The following is a 27,774-nucleotide window of genomic DNA, read 5'->3' on the forward strand; positions in this document are numbered from 1 at the left end:
CCAGAAGTCAACTTCACCGTAGTAGAATTCTGTGGGGGAAACCCTGCCTGTTGGTGGTTGAGGTTCTTCCCTTCCAAATATAAATGGAGTTGAACGATTGTATTTTACAATGTTCTGGAAATGCGTTCCATACTTGTACATATGCATGTCATTGAGCCTAAATGATGCGAGTGGGAGTTTGAAAATGCAAGAATCTGAACTAATTTAGAGCTAAGGAATTGATCCACCAGCCACTGAAGTTAGTGGAAGTATTCCCATTGGACACTGGACTGTGCCCCAAGTACATTGCAATAGCAGATTATAATGAAAGTGCTGAGAGACCTTTAGGTAAAATGTTGTTTGACTTTAAAACATTGTAAAATTCCTTCCATTTTTTGTGTAGTCAGGAAGTACCTTTTACTAAACTTGCTTAAATATAGAACTAAGAGTAGACCACAGGGGTCTCATGAGAAAATACCTGAACGTCAATTGGTTAACATTGTGTGAAGTATTATCTGAAATGGAATTTTGGGAGTTAACGGAACGGCAAGTTTCTGTCTTTAAAGATATTTTCTTCTTTCCCTCTATTTAATAATGAAACGAGCTCTATGGCCAAGCTCCCCTCAGTATTTTTTTTTCTGTCTCTTCTGTCAATATGCACCAATGTTCACTGAGTGTCTGTCCTTGCTTTGAAGTCTGTCCTCCCCTATCATGGTTTGCACCTCTAATTGACAGATCTAATATCTGTGTGGAACAGAACAGATAATTAATGAAGAATGTATGAATATACAGCTTCAAAGAAAAGAAATGGACAGATAAGACATTTTACATTTCAACTTGAACTCTTCAGTCTTCGCAGTCAGATTTAAAAGAACACTGTCAAGTTAAAAATATTTCATTCTGAAAATATTTCACTTAATTGTTGGTACAAGTAACACGTAGGCATATAAAAACAGAGATGGGAGAAAAATATTTTCCTCAGTTTATGAACTTTATGTAGTCATTTTCACTGTTTCTTCTGTATGGTTCCTCTTTTAGAAGAATCTTTGTGAAATGCACTGACTTAGGTAGAGGAAGGCCATTAAACAAAAAGTGATACTAATACGGACATTCTCATGTTAACTCTCTAAAACTCTAAGCTTCTTTAAAGGGGACAACTAAGCACTGATACTTTCCAATTGTACTTTTAAAGCGGATTTGTCCTTTCAGATATTAGACGATTCCACAAGATGTTTGCGAAAGCAACAAAAAATTTTGTGAGAGAAACTGACTGTGGCGGTGATTTGATCCCTGTATCCCGCTTGAACGACTCAGATAAATTACAGCTTCTCAACTTAGTAACAAAGAAGAAGAAATTGTGGTGCTGGCAGAAACCAAAGTACCATTTCTTGACAGTCACGCTGAATGATGTGCTTACTGAAGACAAACCTATAAAACCAGGTAAAACTATACTTGTATGACATTACAGTAGATAAGAATGCAAAGTACAATCTGTTCTAACCATTATTAAATAAAGTTCTTATAGCATGTTACTGTAGGGTTTCTTTTGGCTCTGAAATATTCAGCACTTTTAAATATGAGATGGTTTGATCTTTTCTATGCTTGACTTGTCATTTAGCTAATAACAATACTAATAAAATGTTAGTTAAAAAGTGAAATGTCTTGTCCAGTGGGAGTAGTGTGATTGAATGCTGGAGACTCCAAATGACAGTGTTGTTAAATGTTATTATTTTATGGCTTGACATTCTGAAGAGCTCTTTCAGAGTCAGTGTCAGGCTCCAGTGTGTGGTAATACTGTGCTGTCATAGTGCACTCTAGATGAGAGCGCACTGTGATATGCTCAGCAGTTACCCCTTGCCATTCCACAGGTGAGGTGAGCTGCATCTCATAATCCTCAAGCCCTGGGGCAAATGATGAATTTGGGGCAAATCAGTCTTGATGGCTGTCTGACCTTTTATAATACATATTTAAAAAATGTTTGTTTCCGATGTTTAATTAGCTGATGTGGAAAAAAAGGTTTTATATTGATCCCCAAAACAGAAACAGCGCAGGTAGCAGGAATGCAAGCTTTCCCACAGGTCCCCACCAATATTTATCAACCCTGACTTGGAAAGTCCAGCTCCAGTTGCATACAGAGGAGAGCTCAGTCTTCCTGCCTGTTTATTCCTTGTCATCTCTGCCAAAATTGAAGACATTTGGTCACAGGTGACTAAACCTAGATTTGATTGAGTGACCAGCAAGTGAAGGAGTCTGGGCCTGATTCTGATACCGGTTATACTGGTTTATACTAATGTGTACCAATGAAAATCTACTGGTGGTAGCAACAGTGGAAGCATTTGTGTAGACAGGGCTCAGGCATTTTTATCCCCATGTTGTCGTCTCCTGTGTGGAGTGTCTGTACTTGTGTTTCCTCAAGTTGTGTTACTCAATGGTGGGAACCACTGCTAGGCCAACATTCGAAAGGTAATAGCATGGCCAAGATCAGTATCTCTCGGCAGGCATGACTATACAACATAAACAAGTAATCTGAAGTGATCTATGTTTATAACTTGCACATTACAGTTCCCAATTTTGAGTTCTGTGCCTAAAGTGTGTTATATTTTTGGCATTAAAGGCCATGATCCAAAGCCCATTAGATCAATGGGAGTCTTTCCATTGGCTTCAGTGGACCTTGACTCAGGCCCATGATGAGACAAACCAAGATAATGGAAAATAAAAAGCTGAAAATATAGGTAGTTGAGTTGTGTATGTATTCTGTGTATGGCAGGAAAAAATCTCTAGGGTACTTTATAAAACTCTCATAGGATTTGAACTCAGTACTGTAAACATCATACATTTCCTTAAAATGCCAAAATGAAAAATAGTGTAAATTGGGGGGGGAAAAGATGGAACAAACAAAAATAAGGGTTGTAGGCCAGTTAACTCTTCTGTGTGACTTTATTTACCTGTTCATATTTTCCACAGGCTTCTGTTTCAGGATCTATTGTTTTCAAGTCTGCATTAGTCATTTTTTATTGTGGGTTTGTTTTTGTTTTTTTTTCTTTTCCAAGTTGTTGTTGAGTCTGACTTTGTGAAATATGAGGGGAAGTTTGAAGACTTTGTCAGAGGAAGTATTGAAACTTCATTTGGAAAGATCAACCTGGGTGCTGGAGGAAAAGGCTTTGTAGAAAGCCAGTCTTCGTTTGGAAACCTAAAAAAGCAGGAGGCTGATTTGCAGCAGCTTATGAAAGACCTCAAGGGAAGGTATGAGTTTTAATTTTGCCATCCATGTAAAGCTTAAAAAGGAATAATGAACATGTGAAATATATCTTTAGGTGGCTTATTTTTATGCTGAATTTACACGTTGAACTTGGAGCCAAATCCTCCCTCTGTGGGGCTCTGTGTGGGTGCAGGGATCTGTTTGTTTTGGTGGTTAGTGCAGGACTGGAGCCTGAGTTTAGACAGGTTGTAACCAGTGGGAGTAACAAACCACGGGAGAGGAAAAGGGAATGCCAAAGATATGGACTAGAATCAGGCAGTTTCTTGGATTTTAAGTCTTGTGTAAGTCTTGATGGATCCAGTAAGAATACTTTTAATGTATATTGGTTGTTTACAAGGTAGAACATTTTGAGGATTTTCTTCACCAGACGTCTAGGGCAAATACTCATGGAAACCAAACTTCAAATACCCAGTATTCTAGTAAGCAAGCTTTAAAATCTGCTCTGAGTGTTCAAGCTAGTAAAACTTGATTGCTCAAATTTAATAGGAGTGAAATACAAAAGGGGAGCAATATGTCAGTGAAAATTCATTTAAATATTAAATGAATAATCAAAGAAAACATTTTACAGCACTTTCCTATCACTAATACAAACTATCACTTATAACCTGAGGAAAAATAGACTTCCGAAGCCCGGGGCTTAGTTCCATAAGATACGGAGCACCTCCTGACAATCTCTGCCTGCCCCTAAATCCCATATAAGGGCATCATACTACAATGAGTTACCCATGGACAGACCCCCTTTGTGGAACCCAACTTACTTCAGTGGGAATTTTGTGCACTTTTGCCTTACGAGATTGGGGCATGAATCATATGGGAGTCAAGGGTACTCAGCATTTGGTAGAATCAAGCCCTTAATCTGTTTGGATTCAATGCAACATACTTTAACAACCGTTGCTAATGCTTTGATGATGAGAGGTGGCAGGTGTAGAAATGAGATGGAGGAATTAGTTTTTTCGCTAGCTGCATGATAGTTGTCCAAAGCAGTGTAAATTTCCTTTAAACAGATCCTCTAAAAGTAATCAATTTCTCACAGTAAGGATTGCCTGCTGTTCTGCTTGTCAAAGCCTTTACAAACAGCCATTGAAAGGCACCTTGTTACTTTCTTAGTAAATTTCCTGATTAAAAACATAAATATCCTAGCAAATGTGTGTGCCATGATTCAAAAATGAATTTATATGTAGTATAAAGGGGGGAAAATACTCTCAAGATTTAGAGTAGCTGTCATGACAGTGACACACTAAGTCATGCCTAGTATCCCCTGGAAAAGATGAGTTTTGAAAAAGCTAGTTAGCTGCTCCATTAGAATAGGCAACTCTCCCATAGCAAATGGAAATGTACTGAAGTTAATCCAATGTCTGTGGGCTCACAATCTTCACAGTAATTAAACCGCATTTACAAACATTATCTGTATTCCACTCGGGATGGTCATAAGGTATACACCAATCTATGAATACCTAAAATGAAAATTAAGATCCCAATGATTTGTATCATGTTTGTAACTGTAGTGTATTAAATTCATACAAGCCCTAATCTAGCAAAAATATATTTGGCTTCTGAAGTGTGGGAACGCACATGGGACTGCAGAATCCTTGGTTTGTTAGACTCAAACCAATTATTGAGGCCCTTAATTTTCTGAAGGTAATATGCACTGTATATGAGTCTCACTGGATTGTTTATGCAGATTTTGCACTGGAAGTATGCCAGCACAATATGCCTGCATTGCACCCAAGCATCTGGCTCATTTTCTCTAGAAATGACACTTCATAACTTAATGCTTATGATACAAAATATATTGCCAATATTCCAGCCAGTCCTAGTTTCACTGGGAGTTGGGAGATTACAGAACAAGATTAATTTGCAGTTTTTCTGTGTCCCTGGTCATAAGCAGTATGGCCCTTAGAATTTACCATGCTGAGGCAGTTCTTTAAAATTGAAATTTCCTGTATTTGTATCTTAGTTATTTCATGATGTGCCACAAATTTTTCTCCAGCATCTACCTATTATCTTACTCATAGAACATTATGTGATAACATTAAACACTGGTGAGCTTGAAACTGAGGGTTTGATTTTAAGCAATATATTATCAAGGGAGTGTAATTACTTGATTTCACCTAATGAAATGACTTATCCAGGGTTTGTTGGATCTATAATTATTCTGTTCATTTTTAATGTGTGTCCTAACTGTTCCTTTGCAAAAATGCAGTGCTTATTTTGCATTACTTGAATTGTGATATAATTCAGAAGTTTAAATAAAGTTTAAAAAAGAATTTGTCCTCCATGTACATAATACATGATAGTGTCCTGCGTGGTGTAAAATCAGCTTCCCTCCACTTATATGTACCTTCTAAAGGAGAACCATAGTAAAGCTCAGAATTAAATTACAAAAAACCTATGGTGTATCCCCTTTTTTAGCAAGGATTTAACAACTGAATGGTGTGATGTAAGGTCCTGCATAAATAAAACTTCATTACTTTTTTACAAAATATGCCCTACAACATCTGTTAACCTAATATGAAGTATCAAAAATAATTAAAATTAAAACACTCTTGTCAAATACATGAACAAAGTGCATTTTGTGATACATTATCCTTGCTCTTTTTTGCTGTTTGCTGAACTAAGTTGCTATTTCACAAAATGCAGTAATTCACTGTCTTGCAGCTGCTTAGAGTGAATAAATGAGGCTCTACTACTAATCAATTTGTTAGAAAATAAGCTCAAGAATAATTGTTTTGTTTTATACCATCATAGAACTGTAGGAGTGGAAGGGACCTCAGTAGGTCATCTAGTCCAATCTCCTGCACTCAAGACAGGACTAAATAGTGCTAGACAGTCCCTGACAGATGTTTGGAGGTTTTTAAGAACAGATTAGACAATGGGGGAGATTGTTCCAGTGATTAATTGCCCTGACAGGAAGTTTTTCCTAATGTCCAACCTAACCCCCCCCCCCACTGCAATTCAAGCCCACTGCTTCTTGTCCGATCCTCAGAGACTAACAAGAACAATTTTTCACCCTCCTCTTTGTAACAACCTTTTATGTACTTGAAAACTGTTATCGTGTGCCCTCTGTCTTCTCTTCTCCAGGCTAAACAAACCTCCCTCCCTGCCCCCATCTTTCCTCATAGGTCATGTTTTCTAGACTTTTAATCATTTTTGTTGCTTTTCTCTGGACTTTCTCCAATTTGTCCACATCTTTCCTGAAATGTGGCACCCAGAACTGGACACAATACTCCAGCTGAGGCCTAATCGGTGTGGAGTAGAGTGGAAGAATTACTTGCTTCCAGCTCTCCTCCAATACATCCCAGAATGATGTCTGCTTTTTTTTTTTTTTTTTCAATAGTGTTACACTGTTGACTCATATTTAGCTTGTGACCCACTATAACCTGCAGATCCCTTTCTGCAGTACTCCTCTCTATGCAATCATTTCCCATTTTGTATATATGCAATTCCTTCCTAAGTGGAGTACTTTGCATTTCATCCTATTTACTTTTGGACAAACTGGAGAAATGGTCTGATTTTGAATTTTAACCCTATCCTTCAAAGCACTCACAACCACTCCTAGTGTGGTATCGTCCGCAAACTTTATATATGTTCTCTCCATGTCATTATCTAAATCAGGGACCAGTAACCTTTGGCATGCAGCTCTTCAGGGAAATCCGCTGGTGGGCCAAGATGGTTTGTTTATCTGCAGCGTCCAACGGTTCAGCCGATCGCAGCTCCCACTGGCGGCAGTTTGCCATGCCACGCCAATAGGGGCTGTGGGAAGTGGCAGCCAGCACTTCCCTCGGCCTGCGCCACTTCCCATAGCCCCCATTGGCCTGGCACAGCAAAGTTCTTTAAAATGGAGCCAGTGGGAGCTGTGATTGGCCGAACCTGCGGACGCTGCAGGTAAACACACTGGCCCGGCCCATCAGCAGATTTCCCTGACGGGCCACATGCCAAAGGTTTCTGATCCCTGCTCTAAATCATTTATGAAGATATTGAACAGAACCGGGCCCAAATTGAAATATGTTCTGGTATATTCCAACTTAAAATTCACGTTATTATTGCTTATGCAGTGAGTTAATTAGCCAGATTTATTTATATATGCCTAAACTGAATAATGGTGGGAGTTTTATTGCTGTTAATCTTGTCCTTCTTTCCCCTCCCTATTATTTGTTCCCCCCATTTGTCAAGTAATGCATGAAATTAAATTGTAATCTCATCAAGGCAGGGACCATGTGTTTGTATTTGTTCTTTAAACCTAAGGGGTTTTTGAGCACTGTTGGAAATACTTAGACTGGTAAGATACCTCCACCGGTTATCTGTTCAATGTAGATTTCAATCAGTAGTATTATATGGCTTAAGTGAACTCATAAAACGTCACCACTCAGAATTGCATACAATCAGGTGAGGGGGAACAGAGTACAGGAAGTTGGAAAGAAAATTCTGGAGCAGTGTCCCCCTTTTGAACTCAGTCATAAGTCTTTTAGTACTCTCAGGGAAGATGTGGCATAGAGTAATTGTCTGGTGTCTCTGTAAGGGAACTGTGAAATACTGTATTTAAGGACAGGTTTCAGAGTAGCAGCAGTGTTAGTCTGTATTCGCAAAAAGAAAAGGAGGACTTGTGGCACCTTAGAGACTAACCAATTTATTTGAGCATAAGCTTCCATCAGCTACAGCTCACTTCATCGCAAAGTGAGCTGTAGCTCACAGAAACTTATGCTCAAATAAATTGAAGGATATTATAGTAAGTATTGTGTTATGGTGTGATGGTAAGTAATCAGTCAGAAAACTGATATTTTAAATGGCTTAATAAAGGAAATAATATGGAACTGTTTAGTGGAATGTGACAGTGGATTAGACTGGTGTTCTCTGCTGTCTGAGACCCGGCTACAGGCTTTTGTTCTGAGAAGGAATAAAGCTTTACAAGAGTTGACCTTGTAAAGTAGGAGGTAGTATCTGAATAGAAGAAATAGGCTGTTGTGTTTTATAAGTGAGGTGGAGAAGATTGAACCGACTAGCATGTTTCTGTTGAGTAGGTCCGAGAAATGCATTTTACAATGTGAAGAAGTAGGTGCATTTCTTTTCAGGGGGAGTGTCGCATACATTTGATTGGTGCAGCTAGAAACCAGTTCACGTGTGGAAATGGTTCTTCAGCAGCGTAGTTGATTTTTAAAGTGGAGAGCAGAAATATGTGGTGCTAGGAGATAGGCACACTCACTGATGGGCAACGTCCTAAGGGCCCAACATTGCAAGCCCTCTCTTTGTTTAGAACGCCCAGCAAATAGCTGAGTACTTAGCATAAAGGTTTGCAGGTTAAGGCCTTTCATCTTTTTCCCCTGGAAAATCTAGGTAGGATTGGATGGAAGAGTGGTCCTAGCCCGCCTGAGGAAACTCTGGCTGCTGGGGACCTGAGGAGGCCACTCAGCTGGTGGCTCTAGGTTTGTTTCTCTAGATTTGTGATCCTTTACCTATTAGAATGCAGTAGTGCCAGATGCTGGGCTGCTTGTATCCGCCTGTCGTGCTCCTTCCTTTTATTGGCTCCTCTCTTTTTCTCTTTGCTGCCTCTGTTCTGCAGCAGAGAGAGAGAGAGTACTCAGTGCACCTATTTACCCTTTCTTATAATACAAGAAGAGAACTTCCAATAAAATTGAAAGACAGTGGGCATAATCCTGCTCCCATGGTAAGTCAATTGGAGTTTTGCTGTTGACTTCATTGGGGGCAGGATCAGCCCAAGTGAGTTTAAAATTGATAAAAGGAAGCTTTTATTACACAATGTATAACTAAATGATAAAAGCTTTCATTTCATCTTGTAACTTACAAAAACACATACAGAATTAAAAGTAAATATATCTGTGATTTGAGGTATCCAGCATTTCAAACGTTTTATAATGTTTCCTTTGTAAAGCATTTCAGCTCACCTTTAAAGAGTTTGAAAGGAATGCAGTGGAGCGATAGGAAGTTAACCCAGATCGATGATGATGCTGTAAAATAGAATGTGAAAGATTAGAGTGATATGTTGCTTACCATAAATAAGAGCATTTAAAATATGACTTTTGAAATAGAGACTAACAAATTTATTTGAGCATAAGCTTTCATGAGCTACAGCTCGCTTCATTGGATGAAGTGAGCTGTAGGTCACGAAAGTTTATGCTCAAATAAATTTGTTAGTCTCTAAGGTGCCACAAGTCCTCCTTTTCTTTTTGCAGATACAGACTAACACGGCTGCTACTCTGAAACCTGTTGAAATAAAAACTGCAGCTCCATTTGTGTGCATCCTCAGTCATTTTAATGTAGCCCTTCCTGCATCTCGTGGTAACTATGCTCATAGTACAAGGCTAAGGAAAACTGAGTGAATGAGGTGTCTTAGGCTTGGCCTATACTACAGAGTTAGGTTGACATAGGCAGCTTATGTTGACCTGTGTCAGTGTCTACACTACAGCCTTCAGCCTTGCTCCCACCGATGTAAGTGCTGTGCTACACCGACATAACTCCACCTCCATGAGAGGTGTAGGGCTTACCTCTGTGTAGTTAGGGTGATATGAACCTGTGTTTCTTACATCAGCTGGTGGCTATCTTGTCAATTTCATGGCTCCCCAGCCCTGAAATTGACAAGAAAGCTAGCTGCTGTCAGGTCTCCACTCCAAGACAGGCTTGGGCTGCCACTCAGGCTCCACACCAGGAGCCCTGCTGCCCCCCAGGGTCCTGGGACTCCAGGTGCAGATCTCACAGTCTAAGGCAAGAGGCTCCTAGCGGGGAGCTGTGTGGAACAGAGAGCCTTGGCTCTCTCTCTCTCCGCCCCCCCGCCCGCCCCACACACTTCCCCTCTTCAGTCACTGTGTTGTCCTTAAAAGACTCATTTCAGGATTAATTATTGCCATTATATATATGTTCACATTAAAGTCAGTGAGGACAGGAGGGAGGTCGCTAGTGTACAGGGACCATATTCAGGAAAGCATTTAGTGTATGTCCTGTTGGAGTCAATGGAATTGAGACTTGAGAATAGGAGGCTTCAGTTTTGACACAGGACTCTTAGATGGTTAGCTGTACTCCAGAGTCAAAAGTTATAAGAGGGTTTAGGCCGAACTCCATTGCAATAGATGAAACTGAACTCTGAAGGGCCATTTATTTTAACAAAATTTAAGCAGGTTTTGAAGTACTTCTTGAGTTAGTACTATTTCTGGTACCAAATTAATCTGGTTGTATTTTTCTACATTCTCATTTCTTTTCCTATAACTGGATAGAATGGAGGATGTCCTATAACTTTGTAACCACCTAAAATAGGCACAAAATAGGTGGAATGAAAACAAGAGAGCATGGGGGAAAGGTTCTGGTGTTGCATCCCTGTTGGTCCGTATGTTGCCTATTGCAAGTTCTTTGAAGCATGGACCCATCTTGCTGTATATCTTCAAGATGCCTAGCACACTTCTGAATACTGCATAAAGCTTAATTATAGTAATAATATGGAAAGTGTAATCTCTGTTAGTTACTATGCTGCTCAGTAGCCCCAGTTTTGCATGTCGGTGGGAGTTTCCAAGAACACTGTTGTTTGTGACCATTTGAAAATTCTTGGATTTCAAAGAGCCTGACCTTTCAGATATAAAACTAAGCTTTACAAAAAAAAAATCTCAGGAATGTTTGGGTACATTGTTATAATAATTATTACATTGCTTTGATATATTTTGTTCCTCATCTGCACAATTTTTAGGGTTTTTAGACCATTCTTTCTGAATGACTGAGCTTTCACAGAAACAGAGGTTTCTAAATTCCACACTGATCAAAAATTGTCTGACAGTATGGTGTGTTTCGTTTTTTTGAGGGTGGGGGTGGGTTAGTTTTTTGTTTTTAAAGAACCAACCTGACTTAAATCTGATGATGTGCTGTCTGTGTAACGTCTGAAGCTCCAGAAACTGGGGTGTCTAAACTTTTTTAATTCCTAAAAAAAAAGAGCTAGAGATGTATTGATTTAAATGAATCTGATGCAGAACGTGTCTCTTGTATTCTATTTTCTGGGAATGATAGTTTAACCCATCTGAATACCCCATTTACAGTAGAATGGAGAAGAAAAGATTAAATAACTCCTGCCAAGGATAGCAATCTTTTAATCTTCTAGCTATCTTGCTAGCTAGAACTGTCTGTTAATAGAAGGTATGACCCCTCTTTTAGGAACCTCAGATGAGTATTTTGAAAAAGGTTGGTATAATTAACACATTTTAGTTGATGGAATACGGTTAAAAGTTCCTTTAACTTCACTGACAGGATTGAATCCTGTCAATCATAGACCCCAGAAGATGTGGTAATGAAGTATGTAATCCATTTCTTAGAAAAATTTTGTAGTTTCTTGACATTTTTAGGGCATGATTCTGGTACCCTTTCTCATGTTGAATAGCATCTTACTTCAGGAGTGACTTCAGTGGGACTTAAGGACATGCTTAAGTGCTTTGTTGAGTTGGGATGATTTGCTAAATTGGGGACATAATAAGGTGCTACTCAACATGAGTAAAGGGGGCAGAATCGCTCCCCCCTCTTCATTTCCCCACCCCGCCATCTTTTGAATGTGACAGTTCTGGTAACTGATTTTTTTTTTTTTAAATGTATCCTTGACCTTTGCAGGTGCATTGGAACTGACACAGGGAATAACACTGAGGTAACCTTTTAGTCCATGCAAGGGCTTTAAGCTAAACAAATTCACGCTAGAAATAAAGCCTGCATTTTTAACCATGAGGGGTAATTAACGATTGAAACAACTTCCTAGGGATAGGGGGGATTCTCCATTTCTTGAACTTCTTTAAGTCAAGACTGGATTTCTTTCTAAAAGATGGATGCTATCACTGAAATAAAGTTATGGACTAAATAGTTTATTGGGTGAAGGTCTATGACTTGTGTTATGCAGGAGGTCAGACTCGATGATTTTAACAGTCTCTTCTGTCCTTAAAATCTATTAAATGTTATCTACTTCTACCATGTAAAGTACTTGGTTAGTTGTGACCCCAGTTTACCAGCCATGAGTCTGACTAGACACTAAAATGGATTTATTAATAGCAAGATTAGAAAACGGAGGTAATTATTATAGGTGGGGTTGGGAAAATGTCATCTTATTAAGGTTGCCTGATATGTCCTATTATAAGACCTGTTTTCAGTTGTTTATAACATTGCCAAACTAGCTGATTCGTCTGAAATTTTCCACTTTGAAGGTCTGTTTCAAGCAGAATTTTTTTTAACATTTTTTAGCCAAAACAGTTGCATTGTTTCTGAGAACAACGCTAGGGAAAAAAATCTTGTTTTGCCCATTTTAAAAAAATTCTGGTGTCCTTTTCTTTGAAAACTGTAGTTGGCCCCATGCTTTGGAGCAGGGACTTGAAATTTGCAAGAGGGTGATCTTTGTGTCAGGGATGTGCCTTTTGCTATCCCCTGATAAAACTACCCAAGTTACAAGCTTTTGAAAAATTGCAGTTCACACATGGTCAGTCAAGACTTGCTAGAGCATTCCAGCTAAAATCGTGGAAGATTCTGTCCTCACTGAGCATGCTTGAACTCCTTGCAGCTACTGGTGTTGACCAGACTGTACATGTACCGTCCCCATAGAATGACAGAACATGGTCCAGCCCAGGGCTACAGAGGCCAAAGCTGGACTTCCGCTATAATGGCTGCTCTGTGCCACAGTGGAGCCAGTCTCTCCTATGCTCTCAATGATACCTCACCCCTGCTGGCACACAGACAGAGAAAGCTGTCTGATCAAATGCAGAGGGGACAAAAAACAGAGCAGGGAGGAAGGAAAAGGAGTAGATTGGGACAAGGAGATTTTTGGAACAGGGAGCTGGGACTGGGAGGCAAATTAATTCTGGTATTTTCTAGCATTTGAGTGCTTGACTTTGCAGCCTTAATTTTCTTCTAATAATTTCAAATTACACCCAACAAATATTGGCTAGTAGACAAGGGTGTGAGATAGGCATCCTTAGGTATGCCACTGGATGGACCACAAATATATATATATATTTTTTGGTACTTACTGCAGTCCTTATTTGGGAATTGGCTATTATGTGGCTCAGTGACTTCAATGGGGCTATGCTTGTTAGTCAGCAATAGACTGAAGCTAGTGGGGCAGAGTCTCATCTGGTGTAAATTGTCATAGCTCTGTTGAAGTCCATGACAACTGACCCACCAGCTGAGGATATGCCCTTATGTTTGCAAGATCGGTTTATTTATTTTGAAATCACAAAGGAGTCTTAAATTTGTCTGAAGTTATTTGGCTTTTATTTAAACAAATAAAAATAACTAAATAGCCTTTTTGCTGGAAATGAACCAAGAATTCACTAAATATGGTGGGATTTAAATTGTTCCAAACAGATCATTAGAGTCTTGCTGCTACCAGATAACAAAAGAGAACATAATAATTTGAGGAGGATACTCCATACTGAAACCATTTATACTTTACAATAAAAGCTTCTTACAAAGATTGCTGGGCATACAATTAAGAAGAATGTTTTATCAGCTGCAGTGTTTATGCTATTAATACCCTTTTTTTTTTAAATTTCAGAACAATAAATCTAAGCAATAATTTACTGCAACAAGTGCTAGGAAGAAAACATGAGGTACTATGTATCTTGACAGAAAAGATCGTAACAACTCAAAAGTGTTTGGTGTCTGAACATATTCAGACGGAAGAAAAATATGGTGGCGTGGTGGGACTCCGTACAAAAATTGTAAAGGTAAAAAAACAAAACAACCCACCAACCATGCAGCGCGCACACAAATATTTCTTCAACGTCATTAGATGCCTTAAAAACCTCAGTTATGGTATTAAAAAAACAATAACTGAGAAAATTTCCACTTTTTTTTCCTCCTGATTTTGGACAAACCATATTATACCTGACCATATCCTGCCCTTGATTTATTAATTGATCGAATAGATCTGTTTCTTCTCTTACTGCTAGAGCTAAGCACATAACTGGCAATGAGCATGTTAGCTAATTAATTTAGCCCTTTCTCCTCCATATGAATTTTCTGAGAACAGATCACTTTCTTCATATGTATTCATTATTTTTAAGTATTTGGCAATTTTTGTCTATTGTAAACTGTATCCGTTGCAAATGGTTCTCCACAAGTATTCGATACATTGTTTAGTTGTCACTGATTGGTAGAGTTCCCTAGTTGGATGAGCGTGCAAGCTCTTTTGGGGTGAATCTAGAACCTGGTTTCCATGAATGCTCTTGGCATGTGATTCAGTTTTTGTGAACATTCATGCCCACGACATATGATAACACAAATGTTAAAGAAACAGCACTTTAAAGGGGCAAGAGCACAGCTGAAGCCAATTCGTGTAAAAATTCAAGTGACTATTTAGAAACCAGATTTTGCCATGTCACCCAGCTCCACGGAGTACGAGGATCCTCATTGTTTGACCGTTTTCTTCAGGTGCGTTCAAGGTGCTTCTGAAATAACTGTAACAAACTGAGGCAAAATCATCAGAACTACCAACAAATCCCCACTGTAGGGGCACTTCCACTGACATAAAGCTGGCAAAGGTACCTGCTTTACCAGTTCTTGTGCACCTGGTTGTAAAGAGGATGGGGATGAGCAAGAGGGGTGTCAGGATGGGAGGGCAGAGCAGCAGTATGACAAAGCGAGGACCAGTTTTTTCCCCTGACTTCATGGGACTTTACACCAGGAGCATAAGTGAAAGCTATCCCCTGCACACACTGGGGCTGGAAGCTGAGGGTTGAGGTGCTGCTCTTGTCTCTTACCACAGGGCTGAGCTCAGGCCCAGAGAGCTTTGTTAAGGTAAATGTTCAGACCTCTAATATCACATGTGATCTTGATTTGGGCACAGTGGAGAGTTGAGCTAATGCTTTTCCTAATCTAATTTTTGTTACCCTGAAGTTCATTTTGTGTGCAAGCTGCTCTGTAGTTGAATCAAATAAACAGTGGATGAATCTGTCCCCCAGGTTTCAGTGAGTGAAAATGGGAATGTGAGAAAGGATTCCAATGTGGTCTTAGAGATTCCTGCTCCCACCACTATTGCCTATGGCATAACTGAACTGTATATAAAGCGTGATGGTCAGTTCGGTAAGTACAATGCCCGTTTTCTTTTGCATGTAGCTCTGCTATGGAAAAGAGCTACCTCCTCAAGTAAAGCCTTTCATTCACCTGCAGGCTTACAGCACCTGGTTCTTCGTTGCCCTGCATCTTGCATAGTCGTTTACACCAGTGCAAAATGGGCATAAAATGTTGCTACCATTTTTATTTAGTAGCATTTTATACACTCTTCACACTCACTTTTCATTAGTATAAATAACTGCATAAGATGCAGGGCAACAGTCAAAGTATTGCCTGTCTGTACAACGCTTTATTAGAAAAAATGAAGAAATAGTGTGAGGCTGGTAGTTCATGAGCTTTACTGATTTTACATTCAAATGAATATAGATCAGCTCAGAAAAAGACTGTAAAAATTTCCTTGCCATGTTCAGTCTTTGTCTCTTGGTTACTCCAGATCAGATTCACTCAGATTACTCAGATTGGGGTTGGAGATTTTGGTTTGTTTTGCTGGGTTTTTTGGTTTGTTTTGTAACTCCCTGCTCTGGACAGTCATCTGGGCTCTTCCTTGTGTATCATAACTACAAATCCCAGACCCACGTGAGGTTACAGAGGATAATGTGCAAGAAGGAAAGAACCCAGGTTGAGTGTGCAGTGCAGGCAGTTAGAAAAGTTAGCGCATCCGAGATGAACTGTAGATGTCCTTAACATGCAATTGAGATGTAAACCTACAATGCATCTCATTTGGGTCTGTTACAGGAGATGATGGCCAGCTGGAATCTGGACTGACTTTTTAATCTCCTGATGATGAGTTTGTAGGACTGGCAGGAATAATAATAATAAAAAAAAATTGTAAACAAAATGTATTTGACCTAAAGTCATCGAGACACGATGAACAGGAAAATTCCATAAGGCCGTGCATTTTATAGTCGCTTTTCAGAACTGAACTGCATTTCCCAGTTAACTACACTACGCTGAATCAGGTCTTAATAAGACATCAGGCTAACAATGTGTATTAAAATATTATTTAGTAAAAGTTTGTGGCTGGGAATCTCTCCCTGGGAATATCCTGTGTTCTGTCAGCTGGCTAGTGTGTGCATGCATTCATTGATCCGTATTCTCATGTGTTTCTTCACTGCTGCCTCACCCTATTTTCATTTTAATTATCTAGTCTTTCCCTCTTCATAAACAACATATGTCTCATGTTGACTCTATTTGTTGGACTTCATAAACAACATATGTCTAGTGTCTTTTTTTTTTTTTCTTAATTTTAGTTTGTTGCAACAATCCATCCATCCCTTCCCTTCCTTTCAGTGGGCAGGGAAACCAGTGGGACTAACTGTAGAGTAAGGTACTCTTCAGCAAGAGTAAGAGTGGAATTAATATCTGCTTAAGAATATAAGAATTGCCATACTGGATAAGATCAGAGGTCCATCTAGTCCAGTGTCCTGCCTCTGATAGTGGCCAGCTCCAGCTGCTTCGGAGGAAGATGGAAGAATCTCCATAATGGATAATTATCGAATAACCTTCACATGAGTCTTGTTTGTTCTCATTTCTATCAGTAGTTGGCTTATGCCCTAAGGCATGAGAGTTTAGTCTCTCTCTATCTCTCCTCCTCTCTGTATATACACTCTCTAACATGGCTAGGGAGGGTCTTAGCTATAAAAATGTCTAATTCTTTTTTGAATCCTGCTGAACCCTTTAGCACAGTGATTTTTGTGTGTCTGTGTTCTACAGGTTAATTATGCACTGAATATAAAAACACTCCCTTTTAAAGGGTTGAATTTTTTTCCCTTTTGATTTCATTTTGTCCCCTTGGTTTTGTGTTACGAGAGCGGATAAATAGTAGCGCCTGGCTGATTTGCTTTGTACCATTCATTGTTTTATATACCTTTGACGTGTCTCCCCTTAATCATCTTAGTGTCTCTGCGTCTCATCATTTTCATTGCCCATCTCTGGATCTCTTCAGTTCTTGTCACCTTATCTCAAACATGCTGGCAGAAACAGATGACTGTGTTCTAGGAGAGGGTGCACCAATGATTTTATATAGTGGCATTACGATATTTTGACTTTCCAATCCTCTCTGCCCTCACCCCCACCTCTATAAAGAGTCATGCAAACTTAATGTGCTATAAAAATAATGAACGATAGTAACAATACAAACTTTCATAGGCTTGTTTGCTTTTGAATCCAGATCTGTTATGGGATTTGACAGTTGTGACTGCCTCACTTATTTTCACATGATGCTGTGTATGTATTTCAGTCACTGGCCTCATTCTCCCATAAAGGGCAGTTGGGTTTTTTGTTGTGTTTTTGGTTTTTTTTTTTTTAGTGATAGCTTCTCCCTTCAGGTGTGCGTATGTAAATCACTCTAACAGTAATGGGAGTAACACAAGCATACTGAGACAAGACTATACTCCTTAGTCAGTAATGCCTTGGCTGCTGCCCTTGCTGGGAAAGGCTTTTATTTGTGTTAATCTCTTTCTGTTCCTCTTCAAGTTGTTTTACAGGTGACAGCAGCTTTCTGAAAGATTGCTTTTTTTCCCCTTCCTTCTGTAGCAGAGATTTTTTTTCCCCCCCTCACCCTTTGAAATACCTGTTTACTTTTGGACTTTCTTCTCTTTGTCACATACTACTTTAAAACTGACTTACTTTTTTTAGTCTACCCATTTGTTTTGCTACAAAATGCCATGGATGGTATATGGTTCAATATCTTTTTGGGCCATTAAATTTTGTAATAACATACAGGGTCTTGGATTATTTCACATATATTATTCTTTTGGGCATGGCCTAGTGGTCTGAGCATAGGTCTGGAAGTTACAAACTTGCACATTCTAATCCTGGCTCTGACAGTGGCTCCCTTTGTGTCCTTAATTTCTGCCTTGGTTTCCCCATCTGTAAAATGAAACTTGCCTAACTCTCAGGGTAGTTACTGTTTGTGAAGAACTGTAAAGCTGGACGTAGTTGGGTAGACAGTACTCTGTTACTAGCGATAGTCTTCCATATGATGAGCCAGATTGTGCCCTCTGAATTGAGTAGAGAAGGGATCCTCCACACACAAATGTCCCCTCTCTTTCACAGAAGGGTGGATCAGTGCCTTCTGTGGCATTGCTCCCACCTCCTTTCCAGTAGCCCACATAGAAATCTGGCTGGGGGCAAGGAAGTGGCAGCCCCACATTGGGTGGGGTAGAGGATGTACATCAGCCCATCGTGAACTGACCGAGACTAGACTGGAAATGTAATGCAGCTCGAAGCTGTATTTCCTTTCCCATGGAGTCTCCTCCACAGTGGGTGTCTCCCTTGAAGGGTAGTCCTGGAAGCATCCATGGCCAGAGGAAGACCCTAGTGATGCGACTCTGTGGGAGCCAGGCTGCTACTGAGCTAGCATGGACCTGGCCTCTCACTGATCTATGGGGCTTAGGGATGGACCTTCAGCCTTCCAAAAGCCAGGCAGCCCCATAGAAGAACCAGGGCAAAGCTCTGAGGGATGCTCATGGAGTTTTCTGACTTATAGCTCTTTCACAGGGGTTTCCTGCAGGAAGGGGTGATCTGGCCCACTGTATATAACATCTAGTAGTTTATAGATAATGTGAGAAATATATAGATCCTTCCCTCATATATAATATGCAGGTTTTAATTGTCCATGAGGAGCATTGTTCTAATTTAGCAGATTGCTTCTTTTCTTGGTATTTGCTGAACGGATTATTAAATGCATCCACAAAATCTTGTCTCGCGTTCTGTAGTTAGTACCTGTTTCCATTTACATCAAGGCAGATCTGTGCACAGTACTGTTCTAAATAAGCAACAACATATAATGTTCATGTAGACAGTGACTGTTAGCCATTTTTTTCCATCTACAAGAAATCCGTTACATAGCCTTCCTGAGTGCATGTTTCTAATGTCTACATTGAAAGTTCTAGCATTAATATTTGCTTCTGTCCACTCATGTGGTTTTATTTATTTATTCACTTGTGTTTCTAATTACAGAATTCTGTCTGCTAAATGAGCAAGAAGGAGGTTTTGAAAGAGAAAACACAGAAGGCTCATCTTATCCATATTCTTTACCATTTAGAGACTCTTCCTTTCTATATCAGCCAGACGCTGTGGATAGTGACAGGCACTCTGGAGATAGAAACATCATTCCCAGCGATGCGTCCTTAAGTGTACTGAAACAAGGTATTACCGGAAACGCTTTATTTGATTACACTACAGAGTCTTAAGCAAGATAACAGAAGGAGGTATTCTTGCAGAATAGTACATAGAAATTATGCTGTCCTGTTTTAATAGCCTCTAGCAATAACTCCTTGGTGATCACTTAGAAAAAATTGGAAGATATTGTACTTCTGGAATGAATGTATGAAGGGAATGGGAGTAAGTTGTTTCTCTCCTAGGAACATATTGTTACCCTTTGTCATAAATATAACCTTGTACAGTTTTGGTTTTACATCCATTTTATTATATCCCTGCTAAACTGCACAAGATTAATAATTTATGTTGGCACTGAAAAATGTTCATTGAGAATATTTGACACATGATGTGAAAACATTCTCTTAGTAAAGCTTCTCGGGGAAGGTTATTTGACATCTCCAGAAATACAAAGCAGTTTTTTCTTCGTGAACCTCTCTGAGTTATGAGAAACCTTGAAAAAATCAGAGTTGAACACTAGGACTAAACTCAGATGTGAGCTAAATGGCAGTGCAAATTACATGTTGGTAAATTAAGTGGCTAGGGAGTGGAAAGGTACAGTTGTACCAAAACAACAAACAGGAAGGAGTAAGAAGGCCTAAAATAAAGGAGGCCCCATCCCTCTTTTATATTGCCTCCAGTAGTCCTGCCTTTACACCCACTTCCACATACCAAGGTGTAATTTACCAGTTATGTCACCTCTGAATTTGGCCCTGAGTTCAGTTTAGTCAATAATTTATGACCAAAATAGCCATTTTATTGCACTAGAATAAATCCTATTCTTCTCTAGTGTAGACTTGCTTAAGAGAACTTCTCTTTGTAGGGATAACAGGTTTGTTTTTTTGTGTGTGAAGGACTCTGTGTTGCACTGTTATTTCTTAATACCCTCTGTGCCTGTCTTACTTAAAGAATTGTCATTCTGTTTCTTTGATTAACCTACCCTATTTATTGAAATGCTTTTATATTGGAATAATTTGGGGAAGGTGTTTGACCTCCTTCCCCCTTTTCCTCCCATCATGATGTTCTAGTATTTGTATAATTATTTGGTTGACCCATATGGAGAGACACTACCTAGAGTAAAATTATTGTTTTCAATGTCTTATAATTGATGTGAAACAGGCATCTTTAAAGATCATGTGTTTGTTTGACAAGTGTTACATTAGGCTTTAAAAGTAACATCCGGCATCTTCAGGGATTAAATAAAAAAAAATCCCAAACCCTATATTTCTGTTGTTGACTGGAACTCACTGCTGGAATATTGATTTCCTACTCATAAAACATCTTGGCTTAATACCACGTTTGCACTGCAGGAAAAGGAATCTAATAAACTGTAGTTGAGTTTATAAACTACACACTGTAATAGGTTAAATATTATGTAAAACATAAAACGTATGTTTTTTGGTCAAAGGAGAGAGGTGTAAAGCTGGTGATGATGAAATATATGAGGACAGTAAAATAGTGTTACTGTCTGAGTTTTTAATTTTGAAGTATGAACAATATCATCAGCCTTAGTTATTCATGATGTTTTACCATAATATGAAGCAGTTCAGGAATAAAATATTCTGGTTGAGAAGTAAGACTACCTGGTTCTAAAAATGAACATCCTACTGGGAATCATGAACAGCTTTCATGTGAAAAACAGTATTAAAATATTGAAATCTTAAAACTGAATATTGATGCCTAATAACAGTATTTATTTTCTCTGTTTGCACTGACACTTCATTAATTTGCAAAGGTCACTAGTAAAACACACCTGTAACCAAATGTGTCCTACATTTCATTGTGAATTCTAGAGATTAGTGATTACAGAATTTTAGTTGCATATACTGGCATTTGTAAGAGTCATGAGTTTAACATTGTGTTTCTTTCTTGGAAAGATCTGTTGCTATTAAAGATGCAGTTCCAACCCTTTGTGAAGCTTCCAGAAGACAAGCAAGGAGCTTTAAATAAAATATTTTATGAGCTCTTGCATCATGAAGAAATTGTGATTGCACTGGAGGAGGTGGTAAGATGATGGAACTTTTTTTTTTTTCTAAAAATAATAGAGCTAACACGTCCCTCTATTCAAACACTACTTTTATAAGTATTCTTTAACAAGTTTTGTTGACTTCAGTGGGAGGAAGATCAGGGTTTGTTTCTCTGTCTAGTTTAAAATGTGAGAACCTAATAATGTATCTTTTTTTTTTTTTTTTTTTCCTCTTTCCAGTTAGATAGTATTTTCACAGGAGAAGAGCCGGATTTTACAGACCTGAAGGAGTTGAAACCTCCACAGCAGCAAAACATAACCGACTTCTTGCAGCTGGTCGGGTACAGTTTACAGAATGAGCTGTTGCAGAAAGACCAGCTTCATTATAAGGGCCTCTTCTCAGCTGCTCACATCCTGATCAGTGCAGTGGCAGGTACAATGGAGATAACTGCAGCTTTCCCACTTAGAAACTCCTCTTTTGTGTACAGCATGAATTTTTATTTTGTAGGTAAATTGCAACAGCTGGGTAGCTTCAGTACATGTAGTGATTTCTGTTTCAGTTTTATGGGGCTAGGGTGGATAGAGAAGAAAGCACTTTGATTCAGGCTAAGAATTAAATTCAAACCCCTTTCACTACATATTTTACAAGTAAAATTTAACGTTCCCTGGAAATCATTTGATTTGAGGTTCCATTGAAGCCAGACCTTTTCACTCAGGTTTGTAAATGATTTGCTGTTCTTGTGCATCCAAACCCTTCATATCTAGTGTCTCAGGGTTGCACTGTAGGTGCTGGCTTCCTTGTATTTGCTGAATATGTGGCTTATGTTGAAGTACAAACCATATTTAGCAAAAATACTTTAATATGTAGATCTGTAATTAGAGGGTTTTTATGCTGCCACAGAAAAAGGAAATTAAACATAAATGTAAATGAATGCCACCCTCACAATGAAATTGGCACTACAGTGTTAATTAAAAGCCACCTGCAAATCCAACTTTCTTTCTCATAAAAATCTTCATTCCATTAAGTCAGGTGTTGAGAGGAAGTGAAGTGTGATATTGGGTAACCATGTAGCACTGTACAGTGGAAGGTCAGTTTCTGTGCAACTACATGGCACCAGTTTATGAAAGATAAGAGACATTTTGAAAGCATGACCCAGTGCAGAGATTCAAAAGCAATTGAACAAAACAGACCTGTTGATGTACTGATACTTTTTATAGTCTGACAAGTAATGTACAGTTCATCAGATGTAACCTGGCTCTGGACATAATATCTAGATCTGACATTCTATATATACCTGAAGCAGTATCCGTAACCAGAAAGCTGCTTTGTAGCTGTTTTCCACTGGGAATTATAACAATATGGATTATACAGTGTGTCTCTCATATTAATGTTGGGGCAAAGACCCTGTCTTCCTTTAAGCCCAAATCCTCTGTCCAGTACCCAGACCTAATACCAGGCCTGGCACTAGGATAGGCAGGAGACAAGGAGAGAGAAATTCTCCCACCCATGCTGGAAAGCTGCCTTTACCACCCAAAGGCTTACATGGCCCTCCTAGCTCCACCCCCTGCCAACCTACTTGCACCGCCCGATATGCTGCTGCTAGGTTCACGCAGAGCAGGACTCCGCAACACACGGAGAGTGTACACGCTTAGTGCAGCTCCTAGCATCCGTTTCCTCCCCCACGTAGACTTAAAGGCTGTAAGGCCAGAAGGGGCCATCACGATCATCTAGTCCAGGGGCTGGCAAACTTTTTGGCCTGAGGGCCACATCGGGTTTCCAAAATTGTACGGAGGGCTGTTTAGGGGAGGCGGCGTGTCCCCAAACAGCACACGCCCTGCCCCCCCCACAACTCCCCTGACCTTTATCCAAACCCCCCCACCCCCCCCAACCATGCTGCCTGGAGCACTGGTGGCTGGGAATGCTACAGCTGCACTCCCATGCGCCACAGAGCACCGGGTCAGGCCGGGCTCTGCAGCTGCACTGCCCCAGGAGCTCATAGCCCCCCCCACTGCCCAGAGCACTGTGCCGGCGGTGCAGTGAGCTGGGGCTGCAGGGGAGGGGGAACAGTGGGGGAGGGGCCGGGGGCTAGCCTCCCAGGCCAGGAGCTCAGGGGCTGGGCTGGAGGATCCCGCAGGCCATAGTTTGCCCACCTCTGATCTATGGCCTGGAACGTGCAGGGGGTCAGACTAGAACCTCACCTGCCCACCCGCTCCTATAATAGAATCATAACCTCTGAGTTACTGAAATCCTCAAATTATGATTTGAAGACTTCGAGTTACAGAGAATCCACCATTTGCACTAGTTGAGACCTGCAAGTGACCTGTGACCCATGCTGCAGAGGAAGGTGGGGGGGCAAAAAACCCAGGGTCTCTGCCAATTGGACCTGGGGGGAAAATTCCTTCCTGACCCCAAATATGGCGATCAGTTAGACCCTGCGTATGTTAGCAAGAATTTTATGTAGTAACTCCAAGCCCTCCCCATCTAGTGTCCCATCACTGGCCATTGGAGATATTTGCTGCTAGCAGTCACAGATCAGCTACATGCCATTGTAGGCAGTCCCATCATAACAACCCCTTCGTAAACTTATCAAGCTCAGTCTTGAAGCCAGTTAGGTTTTTTGCCCCCATTGCTCCGCTTGGAAGGCGGCTTCTGCTGCCTGGAGAGCTTGCACACACACAAGGAAGGGGCTAGATTTGGCTCTTATGGATGTGCAGCACAAAGCATACTGACAGTGCTCAATAAAACACATAATAGTCTTCAGTGGTGGGTTTGTGTTGGTCTCCAGAGCACTTTATACTAATCAGGACAGCACTGAAGAGAAGCAGTGGGGCTGTCACTGCCCAGCAATGGAATTTCATAACTGTGTGTGTGTAGGCTTAGCTTGTTCATATACATCCCTACAGGCTACTTTTTAGCAACCAGCCTGCTTCAGAGATCATGGAAACTTAACTCTTCTTCTTCTATCTCCTTCCACAGAATTGTCCGACTACACGCTGGCTCTGCTGCGTGCTTGCTGTGATATACAAATAGTCCCTATCCTGTGTTGTTTGGTAAGTAATCCAAAAGGGAGTGGACTGCCTTAGTGTTCAGAGGTCAGTCCTAGTGACTGTAAGGAGTCTGTAGGCTCTGGCTGATTGTATCTGTCATTAAATAAAGGAGAGGTCAGAATATGCTACAAATTACATCAGTAGGCATTGATTAAGCCTAGTCACCATCTGGTCCAGTGTTTTAAAATGACAAACAGTGCAGCTAGTTTAAACCAAAACTGGATTTCTTCCTTCTGACACGTGGCATGTAGAAAACTACATGAAATGTGAAGCAAGAGAAAATAGGAACTTTGGTTCAAGTGTCAAAGGTCACAATTTTATTTTACTAAACATCTAATTAGACCACTTCATAAACCAAAAACCTGCAGTGGGCATCAGAGGCAGGTGAGGTAGGAATGCATTGTGAAAACAGTAATATGTAGGCAGTGATAAGTTTGAAGTGCAGAAGCTCTGAGTCTGCCTGTTGCAATACTTTGTTAGAGGTTGTGAGGAGAGGGGTGGGAGTTCTCAGTTGCTCTAGGTTCTGTTGGGTTCAGTGACCAAACTTTGGTAGGGAGCTATAGGCAGGCTTGTGAAGAACAAGGATCAGAGTGGAAAGTCAGCTAGGGGAAGAGGAGCTGAACTTGCCATCTGGAAGCAGAATGACTGGTGTCGGGGAGGGATCAGAGGCCTGCAGAGGAAGGATAGGTAGCTGAGGTTGTAGGATAGGCTGGAGTGCTCTTGGCCATGGACCACTCTGTCCCACTACACAACCATGCATGTAGGAACCCTGAGCTTTGAACTTCTTTGGAAGTCCTCTGGCCAGCTGAAACTGTCACAACACCCCCTCGATTGCTGGTCCAGGGGCTTACGTTGATAGTGGCCAGAAAAGATGTGGGTCTCATCCTTTCTATCTATCGGAGCAATGGCAGTCTCTATAGGGCACTGGGGGCTAAGGATTACATATGGAAATAGTAGCCCCCACAGTGAGGACCTGAGCAAGAGGCTTCACTCAGCTGCTTTGAGGAAAAGGATTGCAGTTAAAGCATCACTTTCCTTTGACACCGAGCCCCTACTTTAAGTGAATGTTGGGGCAAAACGAGCACCTCCATTGTCGGTGCCAGTCTGAGATATCTTGGGCCTGATTTTTTTAGATTTGCCAAGCACCCCAAACTCCCAGGGAAGTCACCAGGAGCAGCAGGGTGTCAGCTCCTTTGAAAGCCAGGCTCATGTTATCTCAAATTGGACACCAAAAACGGAGGCATCTAAAATTAGTGGACGCTTTTGAGAATGTCTGGGTGAGCTTAAGTCTCCATTCAGTCTGAATGGAATCCCACTTGTTAATCTTTACTCTACCTAAATGTATCTTTTGGCAGCAAGACAACATATTTTCTCGTTTTTCCAGAACCTGAGTCCCCTGAGTTTTACTGTAGAGAGCAAAGATCTATGATGTCAGAAACTGTACTCTATGAAAATAGCTTTAACCTCTTTCTGTCTATATAAACACAGCCTAATGTCGCTTCAGCTGATGGCACTTTGACACTGAGAGATCCTGCCCTGGCCCCCCTGACTGACACAGGAAGATTTCGCATAGTGCAAAGGCTGTTTGCCCTGTCAAACATCAACCTTGAAATGATGGAGTCTTCAATGAAAGCTGTAACCATGAAAGAACCTAGCTTTTTCCCATTCATTCTTTATATTGCCTTGTATGGATTTTATGCCTTAGGTGGGACCATCTGAGGAAAAAAGAAAAACCTAGAATAATAGCTGAACATACTGCACTAATAAATGCCAGATCTGCCGTGCTATAGAACCCTGCAAATTTTGCACTCATGTGCCTGGGAGACAACTGCAAATCACTGAATTTTGTAACCAAGTGGGTGAGTAAATGAACATGAAAAATACAAGGGCACTGCATCCCAGCATGGTCATTGTTCATTTAGGGCCTGGGCCTGCAGAGTGCCCTCAAGTGCTACTCAACTCGGCACCTTGCAAAAGCAGGCGTTTATTTTGTCAGTAGTAGTTTAGATTGATTTATGGCAATACTCCACAGTATAGCAAATACGCCATGTCTCTCATTTACTTTCCTAAAACTAATCAAATTAGTGATTAGACCTCACTACAGCATCTTTACCGATCACTTTTTTGTGCAAGTTTCAGCAGCATGTGATGTTTGTTACACCCTAAACTCTCGCTTAAAAATGTAATGATTTCTTTTGAGGTGTATGTATGTACTTCACTCTGGTTCAGTCCAGGCAAACACTTGTTCTACCCTTCTGACCTCTTCAGTGTGGTGATTTTTTAATAAAAGTAAAGTATTTGTTCTCAGTGCATTACTTTGCTATCTGTCCTCTTTAATCCTAATTGGGGTGTTTTCCTCCTCGTGTGAATGGTGATAAAATATCACTGCTCTAAAAATACAGTGCAAATAATTGTAAATGTTGGTTTGGGAAGATTTCAGTTAAAAGACTGAGGGTCATGTTCTTATACTGCATGTAGTGGATGGTAAAGTGAACAAAGGCAGCATTGTGGAAGTGTGCCTAGGCGGGAAGAATGGTTCAGTATCTAGGGTGCTAACCTGGGATTAAGGAGATTGGGGTTCAGTTCCCTGCTCCCTTCCTCTGTGATTTTAAACATGTCATTTAGGGCCAGATTATCAAAGATATTTAGGTGACTAAAAGTACAGATTGACACCAAGGGATTTACAAGCTAAGATTGCAATGGCCGTTAGGGTGCCTAAACTGCTTTGGAGCTTTTGGAAATCCCATTAGGTGCCTATCTGCATCTTTGGGCACCTAAATACCTTTTAAAATCTGGTCCCCGGGCTCTGAGCCTCCATTCCCCATCTGTAAAACAGGAGATAATAGCACTGCCTTACCTCACAGGATGCAGGGAGGATACATACATAAAGATTGTGAGGTGCTCAACTTCTATGGTGGCAAAGGCCACATAATTCCTTTACTAGACACACACTGTCTGTCCGATGAAGTCAGCTCACTTAAGCTTATGCTCAAATTTGTTAGTCTCTAAGGTGCCCCAAGTACTCCTTTTCTTTTTCCAAATACAGACTAACACAGCTGCTACTCTGAAACCTGACACTGTCTATCGTTTACTGTAGTCATGTGTTAATTTGTAAGTGGGGAAAGTGGAGTCCCTTTGTCTAATAATAATTAACCTACTTTGCTGTTTAACTGCCAACCACTAACTCTTTGAAAGCATTTTCATTGTAACTGTGTAAATTATCAACTGTTTGAATTTAACATTTGATCTGAAAACAGAACCGTAACTTACTTCTTATTTTGTTCCATTGTGTTTATACATTATGGACATAGTCAGTCTCTTGGGC

General features: G+C 40.3%; 1 protein-coding gene across 1 annotated transcript; it reads left to right on the forward strand.

Annotated features, from left to right (window-relative positions):
* The first annotated feature begins 1,208 nt into the window (after positions 1–1,208).
* Positions 1,209–26,659, forward strand: GSDME (gasdermin E). Its single transcript, XM_077809339.1, has 9 exons — positions 1,209–1,419; positions 3,030–3,222; positions 13,755–13,926; positions 15,163–15,283; positions 19,238–19,426; positions 21,313–21,440; positions 21,642–21,834; positions 24,379–24,452; positions 25,938–26,659. The coding sequence occupies exons 1-9, from the start codon at positions 1,209–1,211 to the stop codon at positions 26,166–26,168; spliced, it is 1,512 nt and encodes a 503-aa protein (XP_077665465.1). The 3' UTR covers positions 26,169–26,659.
* The last annotated feature ends 1,115 nt before the right edge of the window (positions 26,660–27,774 follow it).

Source organism: Eretmochelys imbricata, chromosome 2 (assembly GCF_965152235.1).
Source record: "Eretmochelys imbricata isolate rEreImb1 chromosome 2, rEreImb1.hap1, whole genome shotgun sequence".
NCBI lineage: Eukaryota > Metazoa > Chordata > Testudines > Cheloniidae > Eretmochelys > Eretmochelys imbricata.

Excerpts from the sequence above, each read along its gene's own strand:
- GSDME (XM_077809339.1), top strand. The coding sequence starts at position 1,209 with ATGTTTGCGAAAGCAACAAAAAATTTTGTGAGAGAAACTGACTGTGGC. Across the intron at positions 19,427-21,312 it reads CTTAAGTGTACTGAAACAAG|ATCTGTTGCTATTAAAGATG; the intron begins GTATTACCGGAA and ends TTTCTTGGAAAG. Across the intron at positions 21,441-21,641 it reads TGATTGCACTGGAGGAGGTG|TTAGATAGTATTTTCACAGG; the intron begins GTAAGATGATGG and ends TCCTCTTTCCAG.